Source organism: Dermochelys coriacea, chromosome 2 (genome assembly GCF_009764565.3).
Source record: "Dermochelys coriacea isolate rDerCor1 chromosome 2, rDerCor1.pri.v4, whole genome shotgun sequence".
NCBI classification, from domain to species: domain Eukaryota; kingdom Metazoa; phylum Chordata; order Testudines; family Dermochelyidae; genus Dermochelys; species Dermochelys coriacea.
The window spans coordinates 205,917,368-205,941,212 of NC_050069.1; the positions used below are offsets into that span (position 1 = coordinate 205,917,368).

General features: G+C 42.4%; 1 protein-coding gene across 1 annotated transcript in view; it reads left to right on the top strand.

Annotated features, from left to right (window-relative positions):
- The window catches only part of COLQ (collagen like tail subunit of asymmetric acetylcholinesterase), a 65,931-nt gene extending 53,122 nt beyond the window's left edge, over positions 1 to 12,809 (top strand). The window contains exons 13-17 of the mRNA XM_038388271.2: positions 2,537 to 2,676; positions 4,692 to 4,811; positions 6,332 to 6,452; positions 8,881 to 8,983; positions 10,879 to 12,809. Coding sequence (XP_038244199.1) covers positions 2,537 to 2,676; positions 4,692 to 4,811; positions 6,332 to 6,452; positions 8,881 to 8,983; positions 10,879 to 10,948 — 554 coding nt within the window. The 3' untranslated portion in view covers positions 10,949 to 12,809. The remainder of the gene's footprint in view (positions 1 to 2,536; positions 2,677 to 4,691; positions 4,812 to 6,331; positions 6,453 to 8,880; positions 8,984 to 10,878) is intronic.
- Positions 12,810 to 23,845: the final 11,036 nt, after the last annotated feature.

Below are 23,845 nucleotides of genomic sequence, written 5' to 3' on the forward strand. Positions count from 1 at the left end.
TTCCATGACGTTTTGGTTGTTCAGCCGCAAGCTGCCTGGGTTGAGGAAGAGACTTCCCCTGTGGGCAGGTTGTTCCATGATTGTCCATTATGCTGGTTCTATTTCCTCTAAAGCATCAGTTATGGTTGCTAATATTTAAATAAAAACAGATAATCTGGCCCATAAGATTCCCTAAAGACCCTTAACTGTTAATATCAACTATTTCAACTTCGGTATCAGCTTTTATGTTGTGGCACATGTCTAGCTTTCTTCATCTCCAAAGAGAAACAAAACTGCCTAGGATTTGTGTGAATTTGTATAATGTTCAGTAATAAGACTCTTCCTCCCTCCCCCAATCTCTGCCATATACACGAACACAGAGGCATTTGCAGCACACATGAGAGAGAAAGTTCTTATCCTAAAACCCCATTCTGTGGTGATGGTCTTGAGGAAGAGGAAAAGCTATGGCAGCCTTGGAGGATTAGTGCAAGCCCCACTCCAGAGCCTGGCAGCTGCACCACAACACCATCCAGAATCGCCTGATGAAAGCCATCGCACCGTGCCTGGGTGAGGTCGCCATGAACTCCAGCATCCCCGGGACGGACAGCCAGTTGCGACCTGACATGGTAGTCACCGAAGAGGACCAGAAAAAGATCATCCTCATCGACATCACAGTCTTTGAGAACAGGACCCTGGCCTTCCGCGAATCCTGAGCTTGTAAGATGGAAAAATACACCCCCCTGGCCGATACCCTGAGAGCAAAGGGCTACGAGGTGCAGATGGATGCCCTGATTGTCGGAGCCCTGGGCGCTTTGGACTCCTGCAACGAGCGTGTGCCGCGGACCTGCAGGATTGGTCGATGGTACGCACGGCTCATGCGGCGCCTCATGGTCTCGGACACAATCCGATGGTCCAGGGACATCTACATCGAACACATCACCAGCCATCGACAGTACCAGGAGGTGTGAGCCAGTACAACATCGTGCATCAACCATGGGAAAGGGACTGAGAGACTTTTTTTTTTTTCATTGGACCATATGAACTGGAACCATAAACTCACTGAACATTAAATCCCACCAAATGAGGGTAGATCCAGCCTCATCATCGTACCCGCTCATTATACTCCACACCTGAACATAGCTATTATATGGACAACATACCCCCATATCTCAATGTCTGTACTTTGACCCGTTAAACTTTTACCCCCAATCAGGGAGATTGCAGATTATATATTCCTTACGCCACCCGGTCCTAAACTGAATTTCGCACCCCTTGATAATCTGTACCTTATTCCCTGATAACCACAAACTTCTATACCTGTACCGTTTTCTTTTTACTTCAACATTATCTTAATAAAATTATTAGATCCTGGGAGACAGGAGCCTTCCTCCTCAAAATGTTCCAGCTTACAAAGCAAGATTGATCCTTCTAATCACCTGGTGCAGCCCCACCCTGCACTGCTCTGCAAAAGAGAAACATGTCAGATATAACTGATGCCACAATAACAGCTGAGAAGAGGCAGCGGGGGGGGGGGGGGGGGAAGGGGGAAGGAAAAATGAGAGAGATGAAAAGGAGTCTCTTTCTCCTCATGTGTGATGCAAATGCCCCTGCAGTCTCTGCATTTTGTGTGTATTGCAGAGATAAAGGCAGAGGGTGGGGGAGGGAGGAAGGGAGGAAAGAAGAACCATATTATTGAAAAATATACAAATTCAAACATATGAATTCACTCAAACCCTAGGCAGATTTCTCTCTCTTTGGAGATGACAAAATCTAGACATGTGGGACAACACAGAATCTGATACTGAGGCAGCAATAGTTGATATTAACAGTCAGGTTTTTTTCCCTAATGATTTTATAATGAAGCATAAAAAAGGGTGTTTGTTTTTTTACTAAAACAAATGGCTGGAAACCAAGTGTGTCTCAGATGGGCACCAGCTGGTTGTGCTGCTGCTCATCTGCTCAGTTTTCTCTTTTCTTTTGCTGCCTCTTGGCTTATTCAGTGGGTGAGAGTTACTTTCTCTGCAGTGGCTTGGAAACAGTACACTTATGGTGCTGGTGGCTGCTTGGGAATGGATCTTCATACAGATGATGTCCCTCAATAAGAAACACCTAGACATAGACTAAATCAGCTGGAAAATTCCAAAGCAATGTTTTCTCCATACTGCTGGGAGGGCAACCAAGATCTAGAGATTTAATTTTAAAGGTTCCACACTACCCACAGAAAGCTGCACATATCAGATTTGCTAATTCCAAACCTTTTTGGTCCAATAATTTGAGTTATTATCCTAAAACCCCACCCTGTGATGATGTCCCTCCCCATATTGTTAATATAGGCACTCTTAAGACCTGCTCCCACATAGCAATGGGTTCCATGAACTCTCAGTGAAGTCTATGGGAGATAACAGCACTCAGCACCTCACAGTGCCCAGACCTTAGACAGATATGAATTCAACTTAATGGTATTATGTAGTCCACATTCAGTTGTTCTCCTCTGAGGCTGGGTTTATGTTCTGTACAGTAATGACATAACATGGCAGCCTGGTATTTTGCTTCCTAGGACAATTAGCAATAGGACCAAAAGGGGAAAGAGGGCTTCCAGGGCCTCCAGGGAGATGTCTCTGCAAACCCCCACAAAATATGAATATCCCACCATATGAGGAATCCGTGATTGGACACAGCTATCCAAAAGTCCCTGCGGTAAGGCAGCTTGTTAGGAGGTTAAGTAAATGATTTTTAAGTGCTTTGATTTTAAAGGCACTGTGTTGGCCAAAATTCTGGATCAAAGGGAGAACTTGTCTAAATATCATAAGTGTTCTTCAGAGTTTTATTTCTAGTATATAAACCTTGAGAGTCAGTCTAGGTGAGGGACCTATATCCTATAACATGCCCCAAGATTTGATGTGTTTTGATACTATTGACTGTCTTGAAATGACACCGTCTTGGATATGTGGTTTAGCCCATTTCTAGCAGTCCCTATTTTGGGATTGCAGACATTTGCTTTGACCTCAGTATATTTTGAGGTTGCTTTTATTATTGACACTCAGTTTGAATATGTTAATGGGTACTGGATAAAGGAGGCAATCTTGGAAGCCATATCCTAATAAAACTGAGTTGTCATTGGTTGCATCCCACCACCTGCTGAGCAATGCTCCCTTCTTGACAATTTTACTGGCTTACTCCATTTGTCCTTACTCGCTTGAGTGTTAAGAATTTGGATTTAAGTTTGCACTTATATGTCTCCTCTTCAAAGCCATCTTTGTGTGCAGCATTGGAGTCCCCTTATATCACCTAAAGAAAATTGACATGCTGAGACAGATGCACCCGTAAAAGATCAGGAGAGATATCTCCTGGCCTGGCTTGCTAGGTTTCATTATGAGCAGGATTCCAACCAGAGCTGAATAATTCAGTAGACACCTACTCACATTTACAACTCATCATTCCTTTCACAGCAAGTCACAATCCCAGTGCCTTCTCCATTCTGGGAGCTCTTTGTTGGCTTTGTGTAAAGTATCAGCTCAGGTTTACATGTCATTAACCCAGTTTAGTCTTGTTCTCTGTAACTGTGGCTCATTTTAATGTTTAGATTTTTTGTAATGTTAAGGATACAAAGAGTTCAAACCTGTAGCAGTTGAGAAGACAAAACTGCCATTTGATTTCAACTGAAGTTAGAGCTACCGTATTGGGCCTTCTTCTTTTAACCACGAATGCTTTACAGTTGCAGATTCAACTTTTGGTGGGGGAGGGAGACTCTAGTCTTCCCTGTCTTCCTTCATTTGAACTGAAGGCATTTTTATTCAATGCTGCTCTTAATGGTGCTGAGTTTTATTAGGGGCCCTGGGATAATGTCATGCTATGTAAAAATAAATTACCCTTGATTTTTTAAAAAGAACTAATTCTGTTTATCTTAGTGGAAATCAGGCTCAGACATTATGTTACTAAATCCATTTTCTTCAGATGCGTTCCATTTACTTTTTCTTAATTTAAAAATGTTTTGAATCCTGCTAAAATTAATTTGATTAAACTGCTAAAGGAAGAGATTACAGCTTAATGCCTCTTGCTACCAAATTTCAATAGCTGAGACATAAAAGAATTTGGGAAGGGAGAAGCTCATTCTATTTCTCCTAGTTTTGAACTAATTTTTCTATTCAATTAAAAAATTTGCTTTGGATAGAAACAGACACATATAGAGAAGTACAAATTTCCATGCCAGTGAAGTCTGAACAAAGTAATAAAAGCTAAGTAGGGGCTCTAGCAATGCAATTAATTGTTTATTTTGCAGTGAATGTGCACGAAGAAATGGTGGCACACAATGTATCCCCAAAAACCCTTTTGTAAGCATGTGTTTTGTAACTGCTCCTCCAAATACTCATTTGTATAGGAGCTTCTGCATGGGCATTGACTGGCACAAGCATTATTGTGGGAATAGCTGTTGTGCTGAGTTCAAAAAATTTGGTCCTAGGAAACTGAGACACTAGCTCTTTAAAACTCATCTCTCTTAACTATTACTAGTTGTCCTTTGGTAACCTGGAAACGCACAGGTTTACATTTCAGCATGGTATTATTAATATAGTGCTGCTTTTGGAATCAATCTATTAAATAATTTTTTTGTTTGATTATCAACATACATAAGCTGTTTGTCAACCCTGCAAACTAGACCCCATGACTGAAAAACTGTTTGAAAGGATCCTCAGTGATTTTGTTTTGTGTCCCAGATTTTTGTGGTGAACAATCAGGAAGAGTTGGACCGGCTGAATACTGAAAATGCTTTAGCCTTTCGAAGAGATCAGAGATCTCTGTATTTCAAGGATACCATCGGATGGCTTCCAATCCAGGTAAAAACAGGATGAATTTCTCAGAAGGCAGATGATTTCATGAAGATTTATGTTCCATTTTAAAAACAAGATTTGTGCTTTTGAACTTTGGATTGCATAAAGAAAAGTTAAAATAAAAGAAAATGCTCATTTTTCCCCAGTGTTTGAGCACCTAATTATTTTCTGTGGAAATTTCTCCTAAAAAAGTGAAGCACTGCCAGAACTGATTAAAATTCTGGAATTCTTGTTTACTGGAGTCTTAGCTATTGGCAGTATTAACTTGTTAATAGTTTCAGATTTTGGAAACCTCCCTGTGAGGCTGGCTCAATTGGTGAACAAACTGGGGTTGAATTTTGTGTATTAGAGTGGTGTCACGGGGTGGGACTCACCCCTGCAGCACCTCCTGCTGGTCTCTCAGGGAATTAGCTCTTCCAGCCTCTGGAGCGCCCTCTACAGGCTGGTGTCCCATTTGCCCCATGTCTCTCCCAGACCCCAGTGCCCCTTTCCCTGGGGTGCTGCCCCCTGGCAGTACCCCACACAGATCTGGGTCTCCCCTCCCCAGGGAACCCCCCACCCACTATCCCCACCTTGCCTCAGTCTTTGGCTGCCCCCTGCAATGCCAGTACCCTTTTTTAGGCCATCTGCCAGGCCTGCAGCCTGAGGCTTTTCCAGTTTGGAGCCTCCCAGCTCCTCTGGCCTTCCCCAGCCCAGCCCTGCTCTACTCCAGGTACTATCTCAAGCTCCCCAGCAACCAGGTCTTTCTCCCTCTAAAGGCAGAGAGAGTGTGTGCTCCTGGCCCACTGCCCTCTTATAAGGGCCAGCTGAGCCCTGATTGGGGCATGGCCACAGCTGAGCCTGCTTCACCCAATCAGCCTGGGAACTGCTTGCTCCTAGTCACAGCCCTCTCCTGGGCTGTTTTAAGCCCTTTAAGGCCGGAAAAGGTGACTACCCCGCTACAAGTAGCAGAGAGGCTTTGGTATTTGACTAATAAGACAAAATGTAACAGGTTTGCCAGAGTATTTGGACCCTGTACAAAACCATAACTCATGAGAAGTTGTGGAAAAAACAAGTTTTGTACAAACGCCTGCAAACCAAAACCACTGAGTTACACACAGCTGTAAGGGTTTGATCTAAAGCTCACTGAAGTTGACTTCTGTGGACTTTGAATCAGGCCCTGTGTGAGACCCTTTTAGTACACACCTTGAAATAACATGATCTGAATACCTGGTTACAATATAAAGCAGTTCCCAGAGGTTCCGCTGTACTGACACTTCCTGAAAAATGTCTCTTTGGAAGCGGGCTCAAATCAAACCTTCAGACATTCACTAAACCCTGAAGAAGTTTAGATCCAGATTCCAGGTTCCCAACTGGCTCAGTAGTAGGCCACACCAAATCCTGGAAAACCCCAAACTTTGGCAAAGATCTCATTTGGATCCAAACTATGTGGCTTGTACCCATCTCTGTCACCCACTTTACCTTTTTAATGATAACAACACTCTGATAGTTCAGTTCTGGTAATTGTCATGTGTTTATTTGGATAGCTTACCCCTTTCTATCCCGTGGATTACCCTGTAGAGGATGGCAGCACCTGTGGAGATGGCATCATCCAGGATGGGGAAGAATGTGATGATGGCAATACTATTGTGACAGATGACTGTATAAGTAAGTCACATGTAGGAAGTGTTATTTCTTTCTTTAAACAAACCATAATGTCAATCACATGTGCAGTCCGTGATGTCTTATGTGGGACCTTTAGGCGACTGTTTGCAAACTGAACACCGATGTTGAAAAGGAAGGTACGACAGCTGCATTTTGAGTAGATCAGGCATGCAAGTTGCTATAAACTCTAGGCAAAATAATAACTTGTATGTAGCCTTTTATCTCAAAGGATCCCAAATATGCTTTTCACACTTCACAAACAGGAATCCCCTCTGAGTTAGAACATGACAAATGTATTTTAAAGGGCCTGATCTGCAATTGATTTATATGCAGAACTTCCATGGAAATCATTGGGATTTTGAGTGCAAGACTGTGCCTTGTTAGTGCATCGTACAAACATTTAGGACAGGAAGTGGAGATGACTGCTCTAACCAGTTGAGGCTACAGGTGAGGATTTTAGGTAGGCAAGATCTAATTTCCCAGCTAGGAATTTGTCCAGGATATTGGGACACAAATGTTCCTATTTCTGCTAGAAGGAATTAATAATGGGCCAGATCCTGGTCCCATTGAGATTATCTGCAGTTTTTCCATTGACTTCAGTGGAATCAGATTTTGACTCAATATGTGCACTTCTAGGTCTACCCAAGACTGCTTCATGCTAAGTAAACTTAGCTTTCATTTAGCTGGTCACTGAAAGCAGAGGCCAAATGATAGCATAAAAACATGGAGAATAACTTTAGAGCTACCTCTGGCATTCATCACCTCATCCCTTCCCCAGACATACAGCAGCTCTTCACTACTTTCTAGTCACTTTTAGTAGAAGAACATAGGAGAGATGAGCCTTTTTCACAATGCAGAATGAGTTTGTTGACTCTGAAAAATGAAAGCTTCTTTTGTCCCTTTTCTATCCACCCCCTTTCTTTGTGAGCACACTCTGTCCCAGAAAACCCATCACATTACTATAGAGTGCTATTAACTGAGCATAGTTTCCAGTGACTAGAACCCTTGGGAGCTATGCAGTTATGACACTGATGTGACAAAAAAGCTGAAAACTAAGCATCCATAAAAACTAAACAAACATTCATACATGGACCTATGTACTTCTGCCAGTGATTCTCTTATGACTGAATCAAAAGAAAACAGCTAACTTTTGGATTGATTTAATTGTATAACAGATTAATTGTTCTTTATATAGAAGCAACAATTTCTGACAAATCGCTGGTGAATAAGTGAGTTATTTCCAGGGGAGACCACCCTTCCTTCTAACAAATAAACAATTAGTAAATTACCAAATTTTCATAATTATCCTCAACTCCCCCACTCCTTCTGCATGCTTGTTTAATCAATGTAGTTTGCTTAACAATGATTAAATTCCCTTTAACTTTTGCTTCAGAGCTAAATGAAAGTGGTCTCAACTTTTAAAAAAAGAAAAGGAGTACTTGTGGCACCTTAGAGACTAACAAATTTATTAGAACATAAGCTTTCGTGAGCTACAGCTCACTTCACGAAAGCTTATGCTCTAATAAATTTGTTAGTCTCTAAGGTACCACAAGTACTCCTTTTCTTTTTGCGAATACAGACTAACACGGCTGCTACTCTGAAACCTGTCAACTTTTAAAGTTATGCTTAGAAAAATCACAGACTTTAAAATCAAATGCCAGTTATTGACCAGCCAAAAATGATTACAGTGATACAGACAGCAATTGCTATAAAAAGTCAAGGTTGGTTCACGATTACCAATCCAAAGTCTCTCTGAATACCACAGTTTGGATCTAGCCAAGGCCTATTCCCACTTAAGTCAATGGGAGTTTTGCTACTGACTTGGATAGCTTACTTCCTGCTGCTTGGAACAGGAAATAATTCTGCTCTCCCATCCTGGGGTAACCTTGCATGCCTATTGACATTGCATTGGCAGTCACTGTACACAGATACATGGGATTTTTTTTAATGGAGAAACAATAGATCTACATAACACATCCTTGTGTAGGGGAACCTACTTTCAGTAGATATACTTGGATATTATGGGATGCCAAGGAGAGAGTCAGGTTGGGATTTTCAAAAACACCTATATGATTTAGGAGCACTAGTCCCACAGCTTTCAATGGAATTTGTGCTCCTAAGTCACATAGGTGCTTTTGAAAATCCAACTCCCAAAGTCTATCCTAAGCATATTTTATGCTTCCTTTGGTTAATTCCTAGAGCTCTGTCTAACCTAAATCGTTCCCTTTTCCTAATCACTTCAATTTGAGTCAAAGAACATTCTTTATAATGAAGAGCAACCAGCCATTTCTGAGTGGGCAGTCTTACTGTGATGCCAGTTGGTTCCCTGTTTCATGTTGTGCCCTTAATAATATGGTCCTGCTTGTCTTTCCTGCATCCTTGACTTGGTTGTCTCAGTTGTGAAGGTGCCCTTTTCTTGCATATTCATTAGGATGCCACCATGCTTACTGTGGAGATGGCTACCGACATGAGGGAGTAGAAGATTGTGATGGAAAAGATTTTGGATATTTGACATGTAAAACATATCTCCCTGGGTATGGACAAACCTATTTTCATTTTATTTTTTGGCTGAGCACTAAAAATAAAAGAATACTGCAAGAATGTATTTCACTAAAGCATGTGTGGTTATTAAAGCATGAATTGGAAATGATGTTCATATATAGTCTAACTGTATTGTATTGACTTTTAGGGCTAAATTCAACTCTCAGCTACATGCATGTGATTCCTATTGTGGTTAATGAGAATTGTACGCACATGTTGCATATATGGGCATAATTGCCCTTAATGTGTTAATATATCTTGGAGAATCTCAGCTTTCTTGCTTTTCTGATGTTCTCAATAGACTAGTTTTCATAACATTTTCAAGAGTAGGCAAGTCCAGAATTTCTGCTGTAAAAATAAGGACATGTTATTTACATGGTAAGAAAGGAAAAAAGGCACAAAGCCAATTTCATCCTTTGCATGTCACCTTTACTGGGAAAGAGCCCAGCTTGTGGGTCTACCACCTGGAATTCCTTTGATTCTGAACCAGTCAGTCGTAAATTAGTGCAGGCATTTTCAAAGACCAGAACTATCTGCAAAAAATATTAAACAAAAGCAAAATTGTAATTCTGCTTGGCAGCATCCTTCATTGCAACATCTGCTTATTGTTGATTTGGCTGGTCTGCATTTGTGTAAGTGGCTTCCTCTGGTCAGCATTTTACCTCCAATAGTCATACCTCTATCTCACTGTCAGGTATCATTACTATCTAGCAGGAAACATTTAATTTGTAAATGAAATTATCTGCAGAGTGCTCATAGTTTGTGAAACTATAATGTGCTAATTGACAGGGATAAGAAACCACAGGACATTTCTGCAAACTGCCTGTTATGTTAATCCTCATAGTGCAATTGCTGGAACAGTCACAGACTAAGAGGTTGCACAGCTCGATAGGATCGATTGCTTAGGCCAAGATTTACAAAAGTGTCTAGTTATTGGGGTGTCTGAATTTTAGGTGACAACTTGATATGTCTTCCAGGGGTCTGGCTTTCAGAATGTGGTGGGCAACTCCCTTCTGAAAAATCAGTCTCCCCTTCATTGTCTTAAGCTGGGTACCATAAAAATGGAGACACTGAAAACCACTAGTGACTTATGAGAAAACTCAACTATTCCTAGATTGTGAAAGATCATTTAAGTCGTCTTTTTTAAAAACCCTCATCAAAATTGCATTTGTATAAAAATCTTGGGGTCAGAGCTTTAGCTTGCATAAATCATCTCAGCTCAATTGAAATCAATGAATCTAAGACAATTTCTCCTGCCTCCTACACACGTACACACGATACCAAAATTGGCACCTATATAGTGTTTTTCACCAGGTATCTCAAAGTGCTTCATCATGATGTGTATGTATCGTTATCCCTATTTCACAGAAATGGACAATTGAGGCATGGAATTTATGGACGCAATCTAATGTCTACTGAAATCAACAGAAAGACATTCATTGACTCATTGGGTTTTGGATTAGGCCCTATGTGATTTACCTAAGATTATACAATGAATTTGTGGAGGAAGTAGGATTAGAAAAATTCCCATTGACTTCAATAGGGTCTGAATTTTACCCCTAGTGTATATTGGACTTTACTGGATCAACTTCACTGGCAGTGGTGAATGACATAGAGTATAGCTGGAAATTGTACCACTGTTTTGCTGTCAGATGTATTGGTAGTTGGTGTTTCTTGTCTTTATATTTATGTGAATGGACTTGATTCCTCCAGAAAGCTACTGCCAGAGCCTATGTACAATGTGTTGGCAATTTGAATACTAAAGTGTTCTAGCAAATTAGGCACAGCCAATCTATATACAATATTTGTAATTTATAAAGGAGAAAAAATGCATTAATGGTCAAATATTTCATACATTGCAACTGATGCACATTCTTTTTTGTCTTAGGTCTTATGGAAAATTGTGGTGTACTTCTTATTGTTATATTGACTCTACACAGTGTCGGTATTTCACATGAAGGAAAAATGGAGGTGGGTAGCATCCCACATGTAACAGAAACACCAGGTGCTACACTATCATCAATCTGAGAAGGACTGGGAAATCTACAAAACCTCTGTGTGGGGGAAAAAACAAATATCATGCTGCTGATGGCTCTTTGAGATGTGTTTTTTTTTAATAAGTCCGACTGGAAGAAAATAGGACCACTGCATCCTGTCTTAACAGAAAAATGTCAAACAGTGTTTGCCAGTAAGACTTGTGTTTCACCTGGCTGCTTATGGGAACTGCTCTTTGTCAGAACCACCAGACTAAACCACTGGAAAACTGAATTTCACTAAACAGGAATATTGTGTAACAAGACAACAATACCTCAACTTAGTACTGTTAGACCTAAATACAAACTCTTCAGGGTTTTTGTTTTTAGACTTTCTCAGCATAAACACAAGGCATATCCCGGATGCGGTGTTTATAGAGACTATATACTCTTTTACTACAATGTGAACTTTGTATGCGTTGTAGCTGCATATATTATAGTTTCAATGACTACAAATTAACCAAAACCCTTACAGGTGGATTCAGTCCAGTAAGTGTTTTTAAGGACAGCAAATCAGGGAAAGGAACTGATTGACTTTACTGACAGTTTATACAGTAGATAAGAAGTTGAGATATGTAGATATGTGTGTGTGTGTATGTGTGCGTGTATGTATGCATATACAAGTGATTCATACAGGGCCCACAGCTGTTGAACACAAAGGCCAAACTGGATGGACAAACTGTAGAATGGCCAGGGAATATGGTCTTCTAGGAGATCAGACTATAAAAGAAGGCAAAAATTTAACACTATTCATTTTCTTATCCTTTGTCAAGCTAGCTGTATTCTGCATTATTACTGATCCCACGGGGACCAGGATGGTTTAGTTTAGATCTTTCCAGGATAGCATAAAAATTATTGTGAAAATTAAAATGTGGACATTTAGTCATTCACTTTCACTTTGGTTTCTACACCAGAGGTCATTACTTTCCCCTTTCTTTTCCTCATCCACCTGATCTTAATCAGTTATTTGGTCAAGTTCTACACTCCAGATTTCCTGTCCTATCCATTGCTGTCTGTTTCTACTCTCGTCTAGCATTCAGTACTATTAAATATATATCCTTATTTTCATATCTCTATAGGACTAATATCATAATAGTGTGTTAATGGATTCTCCTTCAGTCTATATGCTGTATAGATTATATATAGTTTTTATTTTTCAGAAAAGTTGGTCAAATGGTATGTGAGCTCCAATAGCATTCAGGGTAATTGATGTATTTGTTTATTAGTAGGTGTTTAAAGAGCAAATTTTATGTGGGAAGAATATTGAATATGCTACATGCAAATGTAACAAGTTTGCAATCAAAGGAATTTAAGGTTATAAGCCTCACACTCAGGTCTCATTTTTATATGGGCCATTTGTTTCTGCTTTGTGATAAATCCTGTATGTGAATGTTTGAAATGCATGAGTTACATGTACCAGTGACAGCACTGCAACAATTGTCATATATGCAGTTACTTCTGTAAAGGTTAACTAAAGGTGAATGTTAGGTTACAATGATAATACATTAAAACAACCAACCAATATATACATCTTTTACCACATGTGTAGAAGACTTGGCTTTAATTCTGCATGCCCATAGTAATATTGGAATTCACTGGTATAAAAATAAAGGCAGTTAATTCACTCTCTGTGGCTCTCTCTTACCTGTATTATTTATGCTGTTATGAGGCAAGGCCAATATTGTTTGAGGTCCAGCTCATTGATCTTATGATCAGTCTTTCTTTTCTTTTCTTCTTTCAATTTTTTTAAGCAGAGGTATTAATAAATTATCATTGTTTAGTTAGATTTGTGTGGTTTGTGTACATTTCCTTAACATCTTATATCCTGTGGAAGAACAGCTATTTAACCTTCATGTAAGCAAGCTTTATGTTGGTACAAGCTGAAGGTGTAAGCTTCAGTAGTGCCATAGTAATGCTGGCCATATGTTCCTATGGGGAGGCATGCTGCAGAAAGAGTGCAGCGCTAGACATTATCCCCAACGCAGGACTGGGGGTTCTGATAGGACCTACTCCTTTATAGAATTTCACAGTTGAAACATCTGTAGCAGCCTTTGGTCCATATTAACTATCTTCTGCTTAAAGCGACGTCTTCTAAACATCTATAATGGCAGGCCCTTCTTTTATCTAAGTTTGTGCCTTTTTGTTTTTGGCCCTGTTGTGCCTTTTGAACAATTGTATGACATCCACCTTCTCTCTGTTCCTCAGAGAGCACCAGAGAGTATTTATGCCTGCTCCTGTATTTTCCACTCCATGCATCTGATGAAGTGAGTTCTAGCCCACAAAAGTTTATGCCCAAATAAATTTGTTAGTCTTTTGCGACAAGGACTCCTCGTTCCTTTATACGTCAGTCATGTTCTTTTCTCCTGCACACTCACCTTGCTTTCTCCAATGAATTCATCTCTAACTGCTCCATGCAGCTGCAACCTCTGAGATATTCTATAAATCCCAATGGCTCTTCTCCTTTAGTTTTTCTGCAATATATAACACACAAAAAACCCTATGTTAAAAGAATGTTATGGTTGCAAAGTCAAGCACTCCAAAGTTAAGCAACACCAGAATTAAGGTTGCCCATGATGTGATCAGGTAGTATGTGATCGTGTAATTAAAGACTGTATCATAATGCATACTCACAAGAGGGCCAAATTAAGGTTACACAGCCTTAATTCTGGCATTTTCTAATTTTTAAGTGGTTGACTTCATAAACTTAATGTTATTGGAATGTAGTTTTAAAAAAATATATAATTTCCTAATTAAAAAAAACTCACTTTTTCATGACCCCAACTCAGGTGATCAGCAGGGTCTGGATCTTAGTGCCACAGCACAGACCTCTACAACTTTAGTAACTGGTGGCAATAGCAGGTTGTTATATATGGACCAGTCACTAAAAGGGGATGAGACACACATTTTGCCAATGGGTTTTGAAGATAGTTGCTGACAGCAGAGCACTGCATAGAGATTCTGGACTCCTGGGTTCAATTCCAGGTCCTAGAGGGATGTGTACTGTAATGGTTATAGACCCTTCAGCCTGCCTCCTCCCTCTCTCTCCTATCAACTCCTCTACTCCTAACCTCCACTACAGCTCTCCTCCCCCTCAGCTCCGATCAAACCCCTCCCTTTGACCCAGCTCCTGTCCCCTTCACCTCTGCTTCTATCTGCTCCTATTCACCCCGCAGCCATCGGCGCTTCCTCACCACCCCCAGCCACCGGTGGGCCCCACAGGTCAGCACCTCCTTCCCCCCCCTCTGCCTCCTGCCCGCTGCAATCAGCTGTTTCGCGGCATGCAGGAGGCTCTGGGGGAAAAGGGAAGCAGCGAGGATGCGGCACACTTGGGGGAGAGAGCGGAAATGGGCAGGAAGAGGTGGGGCATGGGTGGGGCCTTAGGGAAAGGGGTGGAGTGGGGGCAGGGCCTGGGAGGGAGCCAGGGGTCAAGCCCCACCCCCCGGCACTTTGAAAAGTGCTTTCCTTCCCCCTGTCTGTAACCAATCCCACCCTCACCCCAGCTTCTGCCTCCCAGCCCGTCTGCACCTATATAACTCTCTTCCACAGCTCACCTTCATTGATTGGCTCCTGCAACGTCCCAGTTCTTTCCTTGCCTTTCCTCCCTGTCCCTGTCAAATCAGGCCACTTCCACCTCAAAACTTGGGTGCCAGCATTGAGCGCACAGGAAAACCAGTCTCCTTCTCATTTCCTGGGCCTGGCATCGCAGCAGCCATGAGCAGCATTTGCAGTGAAAGTCTTGTTCAACTGCTACAGCCCTGGGTTTGTGCATGCTCAGTATAGATGGAATCTTCAGAGCACCTAGCTGTCAAACTGGTTTCAGAGTAGCAGCCGTGTTAGTCTGTATTCGCAAAAAGAAAAGGAGTACTTGTGGCACCTTAGAGACTAACACATTTATTTGAGCATAAGTTTTCATGAGCTACAGCTTACTTCATCGGATGCATTTGGTGGAAAATACAGAGGGGAGATTGATATACACAAACAGAGAACATGAAACAATGGGTTTTATCATACACACTGTAAGGAGACTGATCACTTAAGATAAGCCATCACCAGCAGCAGGGGGGGGGAAAGGAGGAAAACCTTTCATGGTGACAAGCAAGGTAAGCTAATTCCAGCAGTTAACAACAATATCTGAGGAACAGTGGGGGGGGGTGGAGAGGGGGGAGAAATAACATGGGGAAATAGTTTTACTTTGTGTAATGACTCATCCATTCCCAGTCTCTATTCAAGCCTACGTTAATTGTATCCAGTTTGCAAATTAATTCCAATTCAGCAGTCTCTCGTTGGAGTCTGTTTTTGAAGCTTTTTTGTTGAAGGATAGCCATTCTTAGGTCTGTAATCAAGTGACCAGAGAGATTGAAGTATTCTCCAACTGGTTTTTGAATGTTATAATTCTTGACGTCTGATTTGTGTCCATTCATTCTTTTATGTAGAGACTGTCCAGTCTGGCCAATGTACATGGCAGAGGGGCATTGCTGGCACATGATGGCATATATCACATTGGTAGATGCGCAGGTGAACGAGCCTCTGATAGTGTGGCTGATGTGATTAGGCCCTATGATGGTGTCCCCTGAATAGATATGTGGACAGAGTTGGCAACGGGCTTTGTTGCAAGGATAGGTCCTGGGTTAGTGGTTCTGTTGTGTGGTGTGTGGTTGCTGGTGAGTATTTGCTTCAGATTGGGGGGCTGTCTGTAAGCAAGGACTGGCCTGTCTCCCAAGATCTGTGAGAATGATGGGTCGTCCTTCAGGATAGGTTGTAGATCCTTGATGATGCGTTGGAGAGGTTTTAGTTGGGGGCTGAAGGTGATGGCTAGTGGCGTTCTGTTATTTTCTTTGTTGGGCCTGTCCTGTAGTAGGTGACTTCTGGGTACTCTTCTGGCTCTGTCAAACTGTAACACATCACTACTAAACATGTGCAATCTGAGGTTTTCCAGAAGATAGTATCTTGGCCATATTTAGATGAATTTTCACAGGGACTGCAAAATACTTATGCCTGACACCTGGACAACTCCCTGCCAAATGCCAAGCACTTATGCCAAAGGATGGAGACACTGAACCTTCTTACAGAAATGGGCATGCAAATGTTTTAAACATGAGCCCAGCGATATATTTTTCTTGACTATTATTCTCGGAAAGAGTGGAACTGCCTTAGCTGAAACTTTAAAAAAAAAAAAATCAGCTTGAGGCAGACACCCAGCACAGGAAATTTCAGTCCAAATGGTTACTGTTTTTCATAGTTATAAACAATTGAAAAGATGGTCTTGTAATGATTTTAGAAATGTGCTTATTGATAAGATGGTTTCTGATTGGCTAAAGTGAACAATAAACCTATTCTCCTAGCCATCCCAGCTATAGTGGAACATAGTAAAGTAGTGGTACAGTCCTGTTGTACTGCTCTGACAGCCATCAGATGAAAAACAAGTGTGCTTTTGATCATAAAATGGATGCTGTATAAACAATATCTTCTCCACCAATATATCTGCTCCCGGTACTTTTTAGAATCATGTCTACTGCAACAGCTGCCTCTCTGGCGTCCCAAACACACACATTGCCTCACCTCTCCCTTCAATCCATACAAAATGCAACTACCAGAGTCTTCTTTTCTCATTGAATTGACCATCTAGTTCCCCTCTTTGACAACTTTCAGATGCGCCCATCCACCCTTGCATCAGATTTGAGCTTATCATCACGTTGAAAGCTCTATATAACTCTGCCTCCCCACTCATCTGCCTGTCAGCCGCTCAATGCAATTACCTTTGTGCATTCTTCCACATGGTACCATATGTATAGAAGAACACCTGTGAGCTCATCTGCAAAGCCTCTACGGTACCCATGTTTAAAGACCCATTTCTGCTCTGCTGCTCACAGAGAATTAAGTTGACGTATAAAAATTGTATATAGTTTGCCTAATGTTGTTCCTATTCAGTTTTCCTCTGACCCCTTTCTATGTCTCTGTCCTTAGAGTGGGGAGGCAGCAGGAATTGTCTTTCTTGAGCATTTGGAGAGCACCTAGCATTCAGTGGTGCTACCATAAATACATTAATAATTATTATATTAGTAATTAATAATGATACAAATGATGAAAGTCCCTTAGCACCTACTAAGAGGAAAGCAGTAATTATGTTGTAGTGGTCCCTCACTCTCAAGTGGGGAGGGTGGACACGTCGCCTCGCTGTATCAGGCAATAGCACTTGGGCTCAGGTCTCTCTGGCAGCGCTGAGCCATAAAGTTCTACAGCTCTGTAGCCGCCTAGCAGAGGCAAACAAGCAGTAACAGCCTGGTGCTCACGCCCCCTCTCAAAGCAGAAAGCAGGCTTTAGTCTAAGCCTCCTGGCTAAGGCAGCCTGCAAACACAGTCTGGGGCTCTGGCCCTTTGGGCAGGACAGAGCAGGGTGCAGGCTTTAGCCAGCAAACACACACTCTATGCTCACTTTTCAGAGTAGCAGCCGTGTTAGTCTGTATTTGCAAAAAGAAAAGGAGTACTTGTGGCACCTTAGAGACTAACAAATTTATTAGAGCATAAGCTTTCGTGGTGAGCTGTAGCTCACGAAAGCTTATGCTCTAATAAATTTGTTAGTCTCTAAGGTGCCACAAGCACTCCTTTTCTCCATGCTCACTGTTTCCTAACGGGGTGAGTGAGGGTGGGGGAGCCACAAGCCAAGCACAGACTTCTGGCCTCTGGGTGCAAAGGTCACCACACCAGGGGTGGCATTGGTGGCAGGTAGGGCAGGAGGACCCGGGCCCACCCAACTCCATCAGGTCCCAGCCCAGGGCCCTAACAGTGGCGGAGTGTTCTGCCACTGGGTCAGTGGGGAATCCAGCCACAACACACTAACCCCTGCTCCGGCAACAAAGCCGGACTAAAATCTGGTTTCCTTGGACTACTTCCTACCACAGTCTGGAGAGAGGAGTCTGTAGTCCAAGGGACCTCTGTTTCCTAAGGGTATATTGCGGACGGTGGTCCTGGCAACTCCTTCCTAGGGCTGGTCTTCTCCAGAGGCAGGGTGTGGTGCAGCATGGGCTTGCCTGCAGTGGTCAGCAGCAGACTGGAGAGGTCTATCTCCTTCCCGTGGCTCCTACTTCACTGTGCAGGGCCCTCCCTTTATATTTCCTGTCCTGCTTTGCTACCCCAGTGATGGGGGCAGGGCAGGTCTGGCTCCCCACACCAGGCGGAGGGTAGTGGTCCCTCGCTCTCAAGTCCAGAGGGAGGCCACTCCGCCTCACTACATATAGCCACACAGTACCACAGACATGCAGATACTATGATGATGGACATGCTATGAAGAGAGAGAGAGAGAGAGAGACAGAGACCTATACTTTGTGGTATTACTTAGATGTGTATTGTTAACCTACAGACATTTCTCAATTGTATGTGGTGTGCATGTCTTGAAGAGGTTACTCCAAGTAGAGGGCATTCTAGTTAGTAAAGGTAGAAGTACATTTTTAACTGATTCAAAGCTCCTTCTGTAACATGTGAACTTTGACATTCCCTTCTTCAACCATCATATATTGCAAAGCAATTGTCCAGTCCCTAGAAACCATTCTGTTAAGTGGAAGATACTGAGTAACCGGTTAGTGAACTCTGCTATGGTTAATGTATGGTGCTGGCAGGAAGTTGAAGCGAATCAGACAAAATGGTGAATGTAAATCTAGTGTCAATAATTCAGTGTCGAAGAGCTGTTGTCTACTAAATCCATTAGGGACTATACAATTTACAAACAGACTGAGCACGGACAGACCAGATAGCTTAAAGTCAGGAAAAGGATCTCCCCCCTTCTCCACAAATAAGCCATTTTCTGTGTGGCTTTTGTTCTTTCCCTTTCCAAGGTTAATTAATTCATTCATTTATACCTTCAGAGCTGTGCTATATGCTGTGAACTAGAGCTCTTCTCATTTATATAATGAATGTTGGCATCATTCCAGGTTCTAATAGGCCAGAGTGAAAGTCTGGTGGTATATTTTGATTGCATTTGTAATTACTGAGAGAGTTAAGAGAATGGACCTAAGCCAGTTCAGCATAGGAGATGTGTCTGAATGGGGCAGCCAATCCAAATTATATTACAGGAATGTACTCCTGCTGGAAATTACATTAGGATTTTTTTTCTGGCAAAGAATCTGGACTAAGAAAGAGTTGTTATACCCTGCTCCTTCTAGTGCTTTTGATTTGCCAGTCTCCTGTATGTTTTGTGTAAGGGTCAGTTAAGATGTCTTTTAGTATGCTTTTCACTTAAGTGCCCATTGACACAGCTGTCTCTTTTTCATTTAGTTAAAGGCAGAATGGGGTTCCATCAGTTAGCTTTTACCACAGCCTCACTGGGGTCAGGCTGCATTTTTCAAGAAACTGGATTTGCTAGCTTTCTGCACATTGAGTAGAGCTCATAATGTCTCTTGGAAATTTGCGGAGGAGATGGACTGAAGGGTTGGTGAGGTGGAAGGGGAAGTATATTGAAGGGTTTCAGATGGAGTTATTGTGATGGACACAGTTATTATGGGCTGTTCTAATTATAACTGTGTTGTGGATTTTTTGTTACAAAATTATTTGTTTTAAATATTATCATGTATTATTTATAGTACTATAGCACCTGGGAGCCCCCATCATGGACCAGGATCCCAAATGTTCTGGGCACTGTACAAACACAGACTAAAATACTGATGAGTTTTTAGGATTCAAGAGGATGGTTAGAATGTGGTCTTACTCCTATTGAAGCCAAGACCAGTCTGTGACACTGGCAGACCAGGTGCCAGCTTATGTCATGGCCCCTACGCCTCATGGAACACTGACCGGTGCTTATCTGGAAACCAGTCTGGGTTGCCTGTGTGTTAGTATTGTTAACACAGATATTAGAGTTATAAGAATGTATTTAGAGTTTATGAAATGTTTGTAGGATTAACCACGTACCAATCTTATTTATAACATCTATACGCCATGTTATCAAGTAATATTTGTTTGCTCTATAACGATAAATCCTCACAGTCTGGAGAGAAGCATTACCAAGTGTGAAATACAATTTTACCACAAGAGGTGTCATCTGCTCTCCAACAAAAGAAGGTCCATGCACACCAGACAAGCCAGTGTGGAACATCAGTGGACATAAGATTTGGTTGATTGATCCTCCCTCCCCGCATGATGAGGAGACACACACAATCAATCATCCCCTCAGCTTGAGTTCTTGGAGACAGGGAAAAATCCCATTCAAGAGAAATTGTTATCCCTACACTGTTTGGACTTCAGAGAGAGGGCAAGACTTCTAAGCAGGAGCAAGGGAGCCTCAGCTATTTAGCTTGGGTTAGCCCTAATGGACATATAGAGCTTGCACATTACAGCAGCTTCTATTACTTCTTGAAACCTAAGACTGTAACTCCTTTGTGTGTGTATGTTTACCTGCTTTAACCTTGTAAATAACTCTAGTTTTGCTTCTTAGTTAATAAATCTTTAGATAGTTTATTACAGGAATGGCTACAAGCATTGTCTTTGGTGAGAGCTCTGAGGTACAATTGACCTGGAGTAAGTGACTGGGCCTTTGGGACTGGGAGTAACCTGAATATTATTGTGATTTTCAGTGTAAGAGAACATCTATCACAAAGGCAGACTAGTGTGGAGAGGCAAGATAGACCAGAGTACCCAAGGGGACTGTATGACTCCATATTAAGGCTGTTACAGTGCTTGAGGAGTTCATAGATGACACATGGTTGGTGAAATCTAAGTATCGAACTCCACAACCACTTTGGGATTTGTGCCCTGGTTCTTAACAGTCTGCCTGAAGGTTGGCACTCATGATAGTGAGCCACTCTAGATCGCTTGATGCAGGCCTCTAATGGTTATTCAGCATAGAATAGATGGTTCTGGGTTTCTAGGTGAAAATAATACTGCAAGAAAGAAAAAGCATGTAAGCTCTCCCGGCCTTCCCCCTCCCGTTTTTGGGGGTTTGCTTGCATGTCCCCTGAGAAAGGTTATATACTCTCAAGGAGGATAGTCACCTAGTTAGAGCATTAGTGGTTCAGAGTCACTCCAGTACACTGCACTAAATCAGATCCCTTAGAACCTTCCCACATAAATAGGCCTGTTATTTGTCAGGGAGTCCATTATCCATTTGATCAGTGTGTAAAGCAGTGCTCAGGACATTGGGTAAAACACCCATCCAGGGCTTCCCAAGTATGTCATTTTTGTCAGTTCTTCCAATGCCAGTTAAATGAACAGAATCCCACCCTGTAGCGCTGTGAGTGTTCCTGCTGCTAGTACTGATCATGCTAAGGGAGTGAAAGGGCAGATGGCAAAGGGAGTGAAAGGGCACCTGTTGCACTGCTGCTGCATTACGTTACAAAACAGGAAGCCCATTGACCTGAGAACAACAGACTCAGGATTTTAAAGAATCCTTATTGAGGTTACAGGGACAAACCATCCCGATGTGTAGAAAGAATAGTAAATATGGCAGGCGATCAGCTTGGCTTAACAGTGAAATCATTGCTGATCTTAAACACAAAAAAGAAGCTTACAAGAACTGGAAGATTGGACAAATGACCAGGGAAGAGTATAAAAAATTGCTTGGGCATGCAGGAGTGAAATCAGGAAGGCCAAATCACACCTGGAGGCAGCTAGCAAGAGACGTTAAGAGTAACAAGAAGGGTTTCTTCAGGTATGTTAGCAACAAGAAGAAAGTCAAGGAAAGTGTGGGCCCCTTACTGAATTAGGGAGGCAACCTAGTGACAGAGGATGTGGAAAAAGCTAATGTACTCAATGCTTTTTTTGCCTCTGTCTTCACAAACAAGGTCAGCTCCCAGACTGCTGCACTGGGCAGCACAGCATGGGGAGGAGGTGACCAGCCCTCTGTGGAGAAAGAAGTGGTTCAGAACTATTTAGAAAAGCTGGATGAGCACAAGTCCATGGGGCCAGATGTGCTGCATCCGAGAGTGCTAAAGGAGTTGGCGAATGCGATTGCAGAGCCATTGGCCATTATCTTTGAAAACTCATGGCGATCGGGGGAGATCCTGGACGACTAGAAAAAGGCTAATGTAGTGCCCATCTTTAAAAAAGGGAAGAAGGAGGATCCTGGGAACTACAGGCCAGTCAGCCTCACCTCAGTCCCTGGAAAAATCATGGAGCAGGTCCTCAAGGAATCAATTCTGAAGCACTTAAGAGGAGAGGAAAGTGATCAGAAACAGTCAGCATGGATTCACCAATGGCAAGTCATGCCTGACTAATCTAATTGCCTTCTATGATGAGATAACTGGCTCAGTGGATGAGGGGAAAGCAGTGGATGTGTTGTTCCTTGACTTTAGCAAAGCTTTTGATACGGTCTCCCATAGAATTCTTGCCAGTAAGTTAAAGAAGTATGGGCTGGATGAATGGACGATAAGGTGGATAGAAAGCTGGCTAGATTGTTGGGCTCAACTATAGTGATCAATGGCTCCATGTCTAGTTGGCAGCCAGTATCAAGTGGAGTGCCCCAAGAGTCGGTCCTCGGGCCGGTTTTGTTCAATATCTTCATTTATGATCTGGAGGATGGTGTGGATTGTACCCTCAGCACGTTTGCAGATTACAGTAAACTGGGATGAGAGGTAGATACACTGGAGGGTAGGGATAGGATACAGAAGGCCCTAGACAAATTAGAGGATTGGGCCAAATAAATCTGATGAGGTTCAGCAAGGACAAGTGCAGAGTTCTGCACTTAGGACGGAAGAATCCCATGCACCGCTACAGACTAGGGACCGAATGGCTAGGCAGCAGTTCTGCAGAAAAGGACCTAGGGGTTACAGTGGACAAGAAGCTGGATATGAGTCAACAGTGTGCTGTTGTTGCCAAGAAGGCCAATGGCATTTTGGATGTATAAGTAGGGGCATTGCCTGCAGATCGAGGGATGTGATTGTTCCCCTCTATTCGACATTGGGGAGACCTCATCTGGAGTACTGTGTCCAGTTTTGGGCCCCACACTACAAGAAGGATGTGGAAAAACTGGAAAACGTCCCACGGAGGGCAACAAAAATGATTAGGGGACTGGAACACATGGCTTATGAGGAGAGGCTGAGGGAACTGGGATTGTTTAGTCTGCAGAAGAGAAGAATGAGGGGGGATTTGATAGCTGCTTTCAACTACCTAAAAGGGGGTTCCAAAGAGGATGGATCTAGACTGTTCTCAGTGGTAGCAGATGACAGAACAAGGAGTAATGGTCTCAAGTTGCAATGGAGGAGGTTTAGGTTGGATATTAGGAAAAGCTTTTTCACTAGGAGGGTAGTGAAACGCGTTACCTAGGGAGGTGGTGGAATCTCCTTCCTTTGAAGTTTTTAAACTCAGGATTGACAAAGCCCTGGCTGGGATGATGTAGTTGGGGATTGGTCCTGCTTTGGGCAGGGGGTTGGACTAGATGACCTCCTGAGGTCCCTTCCAACCCTGATATTCTATGATTCTATGATTCTATGACTCAGAGTCAGCCTTACTTGTTTTTTTGATGGGGAATTCAGCTGAGTGTAAAAGTGGAGCAATTGGCAGTCTCCCTTTAAAACAAGCATGCAATGTCACTTTTTAACAAATCAACTATAGTAATGAAAACAAACCGATGGCAGGAGATGCCCATTCTATTGGCATGTGTCCTGAACATAGGTCTATGCCTGAGATGGTCCCGCTCTGTTAATGACCCTGACACTTGGGGATTTCGGTAAAGGATGGAAGGGGGTAGGTACACCAAATTAGATAATTTTTAAGGGGTGGAAGTATTGAGGGTGGGGGAAAGAGGGGCAGAAAAGGATGAACATAGGAACATGAGAATTGCCATACTGGATCAGATCTGAGGTCCATTTAAGCCAGTGTCCTGAATGCAATGGTGGTC